At 60.1% G+C, this 9260-nt stretch overlaps 1 protein-coding gene across 1 annotated transcript; it reads left to right on the forward strand.

Moving 5' to 3' along the window:
• Positions 1–499: 499 nt before the first annotated feature.
• S1PR2 (sphingosine-1-phosphate receptor 2) lies at positions 500–8075 on the forward strand. The gene is made up of 2 exons (XM_082650944.1): positions 500–618; positions 5616–8075. Exon 2 carries the CDS (start codon positions 5658–5660, stop codon positions 6714–6716), a length of 1059 nt encoding a protein of 352 aa, XP_082507070.1. The 5' UTR covers positions 500–618; positions 5616–5657; the 3' UTR covers positions 6717–8075.
• Positions 8076–9260: the final 1185 nt, after the last annotated feature.

Genomic DNA, 9260 nt, shown 5'->3' on the forward strand with positions numbered 1-9260 from the left:
GGCAGGGCCTGGCACATAGTAGGAACTTGCTTATTTGTTGAATGAATACACAGTGGGCACTTAATGCCTATTTGTTGTGTTGACACTTAGTAGGTGCTTCGTGGCTCCTCGCTGAGTAAATAAAGGGGATTCCATGTGCTCCTCCAATTCCAGGCTCCCAGGGATGGGCCAAGAGTACATCTGCAATCCAAGACAGTCGTTTCAGGTTGAGGTCACCTGGCCAGGAGCGACTGGACAGCACGGGGCTGCGTGACGTCATGCGCCGACCGCTTCTCACGGGTGGGGGCTGGGAGGCGCAGGGCTGGAGGTGGGGGTGCGGACAAAGGGACCCCGCGCGCCTCCTCCCCGCCCGCCTCCTCCCCGCCCGCCCTCGCGCGCGCCCCGCTGGGCAGGCCACATCTGGAATTCATTGCTGCTGCCGCCGGAAAGGAGGCGGAGATAGGGCGGGGCAAGTGGGGGCCGAGGCGGCGCCTCTCCCGGTCCCCCTACGTCCCCGGTCCCCAGCCCCGGGACGCAGAGGAGCCCGGCGGGCAGTCCCAGCCCTAGCCGCGGCCGTCCCGGGGACGCAGACGCCAAAGCCCCTCCGGCCAGGGCAAGGACCCGGGTCGGCCTAGCCAGGTGAGCGTGCGTGGCGAGGGGGAAGCAGAAAGGGCGGGCCCTGGTCCCCGGAGGTCGCGGGATCGGAGCTAGGGGCGCCGGCCAGGGGTCGGGGGCGTCGCGGGCGCGCACGCGCCGCCCGTGCTCCTGCTGCACCGAGAGAGTGGTCATCGTGCGCCCTCTCCACGACCCCAAGAGGCCCCACTGCCTCAGCCGCGAACCCCCAGACTGAGCTCCCGCCTTCTCCAGCGGCAGGAAGTTGGCCCCGAGGAGAAGGCGGAATCCGAGCGCTTTCGGCCAGAGACTGGGAGGCTGGATGGCGTGCCCCCGTACCGGGGGTTTGGGGAGTGTGTATGGGGGAGGGGAGGACTCCCCTCTTTGCTGACTCCGGCTGGGCGAAGGCGAAAGGTGCCGCGCACCGCAGTACCTCCAGGCCAAGGGGCGGGGCCCCAGAGGAAGGCAGTTGCCCACCTCCTCCACATCTGGTCCTCTGCCTCAGTTTCCCCGAGTTGTTCGGCTCTTCCAGTCCCCCCGCGGGGTCGTGGCTTTGTTCTGGAAGGAAACTGAACCTGACTGCGTGGCTCCGGCGTCTCTTCTTTCCCCTGGGACCCGGGGATGGGGCGTGGGTGAAGGCACCCGTGGCGCGGACCCCGCGTGGTTCCGGGCCCAGCCAAGCGTGGGAACCTCGCCCACTCCTCTGGCACGAGTTGACTCACCCGGGGATTTCCATCCCCTCTCCCGACTGTGCCCTAATCGGACGCTCCGGGCGCCACGCGCTGAGCCCACGGTCCCCCGCGTGGTGCGACACGCGTGCGGCATTCGCGGTGCAGCTGCTGCTGGGATCTGTCCCCACCTCTCCCCAGTCCTCTGGGAATATCGAGGCTGGGCCCCTGGCTGGACGCAGAGGAGCCCCCCACCCCCACTTGGAGATGTGTGGGTCACCCGCGTGTGGCTGTCGCGGGAGAGAGGAGGCGCGGCCCCAGAGGCAGCGAGTGTGGATACCGTGCATTCCACCGCCAGATAAGGAGGCCGAGACTGCAGCCCGAGGGCGGGGTCGGGTCGTGGCGCCGTCTCCACGGAGACGCCCAGCTGGGCTTCGCCTGGTGGGGGTGGCCTCCCAGCGGACCAGGGGCGTCTCCAGCCTCCCTTGCTGTTGTTTGGGCCTGGGCAGAGTTTAGGAGCCTCCGCCCTCGGGGGCCCACTGGGGCCTCGTTCGTTTGGTCATCCATCCACCCACGCATCCATCCATCCATCCATCCATCCATCCATCCATCCTACATGTTTTCTGAGCGCTTTCTGTATGCCAGGCATCATTCCAGGGAGTGAAAACAGACTTAGTTGCTGTCCTCTGACACACATTCTACCCTGGAAACAGACAGAAAACAAGAAATACAATCATTATTGCTGAAATTGGCAAGTGCTGTGAATATAATAAAAAGATGCTGAGGTAGAAAGGGCCTAGGGAAGGCGGCTAGGATAGCCTGGTGGTTAGAGGAGGCCGCCAAACAGAAACCTGAAAGATGGGCTTTGTGGGAAGGCCATGTCAGGTGGAGAAACAGCAGAGGCAAAAGCTCTGAGGTAAGAACGGGGCTGACACGTCAGAGGCCAGTGTGGTTGCAGTGGACTGACCCTGGGGGAGAGTGGGAGGAGACGAGGTGGGCAGGGGCCAGGCCATTTTAGGTAGTGGGGAGCCATGGAAGAATCTGGAGCTGAGGAGTGACATATTGGAGCTATAAATTTAAAGCTCCCCCTGGATGCTGCATGGAGACTGGCAGTGTAGAGGGCAACTGAGGGGAAACCAAGCCTAGGGGGCTGCCCTAGGGCATGGGGCATGGGACCAGTGAGTGCCCAGGGGAACAGTAACCACAGGGTCTTCCTCCATGGAACTTGGGGGAGGGTCTCCTGGAAGCCACTGAGGCTTCCTCTTGCCTTCTACTCTCCTAATCTCCCCCTGAACAGTCTTGGTCTGTCTCGCTTCCCTTCCCTCCAAACCCTGTCACTTGTCCCCCTTGCTCCATTTCAGGCCCGGCCATTCCCCAGTGCTGAGCCCAGGGACGTCTTCTGGGAGGGAGTCAGGCCCTGTGTTAGCCAGGCCTGGGAGCCTGACACAGGGAGGGGAAGCAGGAAAGGCCTGGGGGTGACTGTGCCAGCCCCAACCTCCAGACCTTGCTTCCTCTTTCTGGGAAGCATGAACCTGCCTTAAGCAAGGTCCTAGTGGAGAAGACGGAGGCACTGTGGGCCTCAGATTCCCCTTCTCTAATGAACCACCCCTCCTGAGGCTGCCCAAAGTGAGGATCTTCCCCTCAGGGAAGAAGACAGACATTTTGGTCAGTCCCTGGGGTACGAGGGCTGAAACCATTTCTTTCTTTCTTTTTTTTTAAATAAATTTATTTATTTATTTAATTTTTGGCTGCGTTGGGTCTTTGTTGCTGCGCGCGGGCTTTCTCTAGTTGCGGCGAGCGGGGCTACTCTTCGTTGCGGTGCGCAGGCTTCTCATTGCGGTGGCTTCTCTTGTTGGGGAGCACGGGCTCTAGGTACACGGGCTTCAGTAGTTGTGGCACACGGGCTCAGTAGTTGTGTCTCGCGGGTTCTAGAGCGCAGGCTCAGTAGTTGTGGCGCACGGGCTTAGTCGCTCCACGGCATGTGGGATCTTCCTGGACCAGGGCTCAAACCTGTGTCCCCTGCATTGGCAGGCGGATTCTTAACCACTGCGCCACCAGGGAAGTCCTGAAACCATTTCTTATTTCCCTAGGAAGCGGCCATAAATCTTTCTCTTGGCTGCCAGACAAGAGAGGGGTCTGAGCGGCGGCAGAGGGGGCGGCCTTGGGACACACCCTGGGCTTCTAGCCCACCAGCAAGTGTGCTTCCCAGACCTGCGATGGGTCCTTGATTCTCAATTATGATCCCCAGGAGGGGCAGTAGGCCAGGGCAGCCTGGGGGCGTCTGGTCGGGGTGACCCAGCGGTCAGGCCGTGGTTCAAACTCTCCCCGGGGACATCCACACAGTCTTAATAATGTCCTGGAAAGAAGTGAGCTCCAACCGCCTGTAAAGGACCAGATCAGTAGTGCTAGCCATAGAGCGCCCCCAACTGGGCCAATCGAATGTCGAGGATGGAAAGCTCAGGCCAATAGGCGAATTGCTCAATGCCCTGGAATTGAAAATGAGCCAATCAGGGCGCGGGCTGTTTCTGGCCCGACGGCCGGTCTGGTAAGGCCCAGACCTGGGCCAAGCCGGCTGCAATGGGCAGAGGGCATCGGGGCGACCGGGGCTCGTCCGGCAGGGGAACAAGGAGCCTCTGTGTGGCGATCTGGGCGGGGCGACAGTCCCTGGGGATGTGCACAAGCCCTTCTCTGTTCCCAAACTAGGACGGATGTCCCTTCGCCCAGGGGGAGCAGCTGTCTCTATCGGGCCAGGAGCCAGGGCACCCCCTCTGAGGGGGTGTCCGGGACTGAGATGGCTGGACGACCCCGGAAGCCCCTCATCGCTCCCAGGCTCACTGGGAACCGGCCTAACCAGCCTTTTCTGGAACGGTGCTCCTGGCACTCCTGGTGTGCACGTGGTCCTTGCTAGGCGTGTTTCCAGGGACCTGGGGAGGTCTCTTCCCACGGCCCCCCCGCATTGAACTAAAGGCTGGTCTGGAGCTTCCTCCTGGCTCCCCTGTGCCCCTCGTGAAAGGCAGTCACTGCACCAGCTCCTCTGAGACCCCGCCCCCCAACTACCAAGCTGGGGGGAGGCCATGAAGTCGGCCTCTCACCCTCTCTGCCCACGAGCATCTTCCCGCCCCTTCCCCCCACGGCTCAGTTTTCCTTGAGAGAGGGGTGACTCAGGCTTTCATGAAAGCGAATACCGTTCCCCCCTCCCCCCAGGGCTTCACGCCCCCTCACCACTCACATGGCTTCGCACAGCTGCCCCATCCTCCCAGCCAGGACCTCCCAGACGGGTCTCCTGTGGCTCCCCCATCCCATCACCCCCTCCCAGCCTCCCTGCACCGGATGTGACTGAGGAGCCGGGACTCAACCCTGTTTGTTCCGTCTGGATTTCATCTTGGCTGGGGAGGGGGGTGCCAGCGCCCTGCCCACCACACTAGGACCCTCTGTCCCAGGGCAGGGCTAGATGGTGCTGATGAGATCAGGCTGTTGGGAATCTTGCCTGGTTGGCTCACTCAACATCCCTTACCAAAAGATTGGGAGGAGAGCACCTAGTCCCTAGCTGTGGGTGTGGCAGGAAGAGGGAAGCTAATAATATTAGCTAATAGTTATTGAGTGCCTGTTGTATGCTAAGGGTGCCTCGTGTATCGTTCAACGGGATTTTCCCATCACCCCTCTGAAGTGGGCTTTCTTCTCCCCACTGCACAGATGAGGCCATTGAGACTTAGAGGTCAAGTGTTGAGTGACTTGGCACAATATCCCACAGCGTGTCAGAGGTGGAGCGGGGTTGAACCTTGGATTGCCTGCAGGGTCTGAGTCCTTGAAAATGACGTGACCTCTGTGGTGCTCAAACCTCAGGTGTCTCCCCAAGACCTTATCTTGGGAACACGTATGGCCTCTAGGCTTAGACCCAGCCTGAAATCCAGGGCAGTGGGTGGATGGTGCTATCAGCGAGAGCATCTCACTGACCCAGGTTGGCAGGCGGCATGAGGCCTGAGGCTCCAGTGTTTTCAAGAAATGAGACAATCCCTCCAGGTCCTGGCGAAGACTCCCTCTCCGGGTAGGTGGGTAAGGCTTCCGGAAGTCCATTTTGTGTCTTTCATGCCCTTTGGGGGAGCTTCTGTTCCTCTGAAGGACACTGTAGCCTAGAGGTTATAGAGGCTTTGAAGTGGGTCTCGGAGGCTCTGGCCACTGACTAGCTTTGAGGCTTTGGGAAAGTGAATTGAGCTCTCCGGTTTCCCATTTGTAAAGCAGAGATGATGATAATTCTGACTTCACGTGACAGAGTTGGGACTTGAACCACAGCCGTCCAGAGTCAGCCCAGGCAGCAGCCACGGCACTGACCCATCTGTCTATCTTTTCTCTCTGCAGCTCTGACAGCCCCATGGCCCCAGCCGGCTACTAAGCCCCACCATGGGCAACGTGTACTCAGAGTACCTAAGCCCCAGCAAGGTCAAGGAACACTATAATTACACCAAGGAGAATCTGGACACGACGGAGACGCCCTCCCGCCAGGTGGCCTCAGCCCTCATCGTCATCCTCTGTTGCGCCATCGTGGTGGAAAACCTGCTGGTGCTTATCGCGGTCGCCCGCAACAGCAAGTTCCACTCGGCCATGTACCTGTTCCTGGGCAACCTGGCTGCCTCAGACCTGCTGGCGGGCGTGGCCTTCATAGCCAACACTTTGCTCTCGGGCTCTGTCACACTGGGGCTGACACCCGTGCAGTGGTTCGCCCGTGAGGGCTCCGCTTTCATCACGCTCTCCGCCTCTGTCTTCAGCCTCCTGGCCATCGCCATCGAGCGGCACGTGGCCATCGCCAAGGTCAAGCTCTACGGCAGCGACAAGAGCTGCCGCATGCTGCTGCTCATCGCGGCCTCGTGGCTCATCTCGCTGGTTCTCGGCGGCCTGCCCATCCTTGGCTGGAACTGCCTGGGCCACCTGGAGGCCTGCTCCACCGTCCTGCCGCTCTACGCCAAGCCCTACGTCCTCTGCGTGGTGACCATCTTCTCGGTCATCTTGTCAGCCATCGTAGCCCTGTACATCCGCATCTACTGTGTGGTCCGCTCCAGCCAGGCCGATGTGGCTGGCCCGCAGACACTGGCCCTGCTCAAGACGGTCACCATCGTGCTGGGCGTCTTCATCTTCTGCTGGCTGCCCGCCTTTAGCATCCTCCTCCTGGACTATGCCTGTCCTGTCCGGGCCTGCCCTGTCCTCTACCAGGCCCATTACTTCTTTGCCTTTGCCACCCTCAACTCACTGCTCAACCCTGTCATCTACACATGGCGCAGCCGGGACCTGAGGCGGGAGGTATTACGGCCGCTGCAGTGCTGGCGGCGGGCAGCAGGGGTGCAAGGGGGGCGAGATGGGACCCCGGGCCACCGCCTCCTGCCTCTCCGCAGCTCCAGCTCCCTGGAGAGGGGCACACACATGCCCACATCACCCACGTATCTGGAGGGCAACACGATGGTCTGAGGGGCAAGTGGGCTGACAACCAGGCCACCACAGCAGAGGGCTCCATGGAGAGGTACCGGGTGCCCTGGGACAGAGACATGGGGCTGCCAAGCAAGATGCCCCCATTCCACAGACCTGGGTGTTGCTGACGATATTTCACACCTGGGCTGGCTGACTGAGGCACTGACCAGGTGGATGGCACAACTGCAGCCGGGTCCTGGAGGCCAGCGAGGTGGCTGGAGTGACCTCTTCAGAACTGGATCGTGGGGAGGGCCGGGTGGGGGGCAGACCTGGAAAGAGCCCAGGTGACAGCAGGCAGGTGCTCGAGAGGAGCACAGCGCAGGGGCAGTCTGAGCCTCCGTCCTGTGCCTGACTTCCCTCTCTGAGTTTAGCCCCCTTGCCACCTTCTCTTGTGGTTCCACTTCCCTAGAACCACTGTCCTGAGGGGCTGGAGACCTCCTCCCTGACCGTTCTGGGCGGCCCTGGCTAACAGTTCCCGGGCTCAAATCCACAGCTTCCCCAAATTTCACCAGCTGCCACTTTGGCAACTTCTTCCCTTTCTTCTGACTCTTGTGAGTGAGATGCCAGGAAAGCACGTGGCGGTGGGGAACTAATCCCCATTCTCAGACCTCATTGGCCAATTGCACTATTCGGGGCACAGAGGAATCACCCAGGGCTGGAAAAACCGGTCTGGGGGCCTGAAGAGGGCTCTGGGCCTCCCAGTGGGGCAGGGTGGAATTGGAGAAAGTTCTAGGGGAGCTGTTGGTACAGGGCCCCAGACCCCCAAAAAACAACCACCCCCAAACTCTCTCACCTCCAGACCCAGCCGAGGTACCAGATCTCATAAAGCAGGGCAGCCTTGAGCCCGCTGTGCCTCCTTTCAGGTTGTATTGAACGGAGCATGGGGGTAGGGGTGCCGAGGACAATTGTGGGATGCCCTCCTGTTGCCCGCTTCAGAAGGACTTTGTTAAGTTCTGTGGACAGATGGAAGGGACATTGCGGTACAAATGTATATTTATGTGTGTCTGTCAGTGTCTGTGTGTGTGTGTGTGTGTGTGTGTGTGATGTCTGTGATCCCTTCTGCTCACCCTGTTTCCCCAGAATCGATGCTATTTTGTCTCCCCACGTCTGTGTTGAAGCTACCAAAGAGGGATCTGGTCCCCGCACAGACTCCTTTGTAATTCCTTGCTTATGTCCCCACTTGAGAGCTGGGGTGCAGCTCACCTGGGGGAAGGAAACTTCACGCCTCAAAGTGATTTCTCATGACTGCAAAGGCTGGGAGAGGGGATCTCTGGGGGGGCAAGGAGCCAGTCGGGGGCTTGTCTCCCCTCATACAGCTCCCCGGATGCCCCTCGTGCCTGAGACCCAGGCCCAGGCCAATAAACGGTTCAATGTCTCTTTCTGGTGGTTGTTGTCTTTTTAGGCTTAAGGTGGCAGTTCCCCCATTAGCATCCTGTGGCTGGGGGTGGATGGGACAGGGGAGGGTGGCTACTGCTCAGACAATTCATCCTTTGCCAGTCTTTCCTCGGTGCCCCCAGCCCTGGCCCAGCCAGAGACAGGATTGCAGTGGCTTCTGAGAAAACAGGGTCAACACTGACTTTCTCCCTAGGGCAGTTATCTGGCCCCTCCCAGTGGTTAATTAGGCCCAGGACCTCCATGCTATCCTTCAAAGAGAGAGCCTGGCAGGCGGTGGGGCCCCACCCCTGCTTCTTCATCCCCAGTACACATCCCTCCTGGGGAGCTAGAGAGATGGTCTTGGGAGACAAAGGCCCAGATACCGCTCTAAAGCACAGTGTTCCTGAAAGGAATGGCCCACCCTCCTCAAGCACTTTTCAGGCAGGAAGACAGAATCCTCAGGAGGCTGGAGTTACTATAAACTGCTTTTATGGAGATGTGGGTTCAGAGAAGTTAAGTGAGCTGCTCAGGGTCACACAGCCGGTTGGGCCAGTGCCTGTCTGGATTTGAACTCAGGCGGGCTGACTCTAGATCCTGCCAGCTCCACCACTGGGTCAGAGAAAAGATCCTCAAACCCCTCTTTGCCATGGAAGGAGTGAGGAGTGTGGGCTGCCAGCCTCCACCAGCAACAGCAGGATCCAGGATATGCCCAGCTGGGGTGCAGCTGAAAGGTGGGTCCCTAGCTCGGCTCCAGAGTGACCCTCCCTCCTTTGCCCACAGGCACAGGGCCCAGCGGCTCCTTTGAGGATAGATCTGGAGCTTTGATGGGGAACCCAGGCCCTCAGGCTGAAGCTCCGCCCAGCAACACCAGCTCAAAGCTGGGGCAGCCAGCTGAAGCGAGGAGTGGGGCAGACGGTGGCCAGAAGTTGAGACCCACACCCCCCATCGGAATTCCCCTTCCTCCAGCAATTCAAAGACAACCTCTGGAAACCTGAGCCCTCGCTGGGATTGGGAGGAGGAAGAAGCACAGGCCAAGCCAGGGTCAATCAATTTCCCGCAAACACCCACATGCTTCCTTCACCTGCTCCTTCAGGCATCCGCTCAGATGCCGTCTCCTCAGAGAAGCCTGCCCTGACCACCTTCTTCCCTCTCTCTAGCCCCTCACCTTCT

This window comes from Grampus griseus (assembly GCF_964374135.1).
Source record: "Grampus griseus genome assembly, chromosome: 3".
In the NCBI taxonomy this organism is placed as follows: Eukaryota; Metazoa; Chordata; class Mammalia; order Artiodactyla; family Delphinidae; genus Grampus; species Grampus griseus.

Coding starts and splice junctions, on each gene's coding strand:
- S1PR2 (XM_082650944.1), top strand. CDS start 5,658: ATGGGCAACGTGTACTCAGAGTACCTAAGCCCCAGCAAGGTCAAGGAA.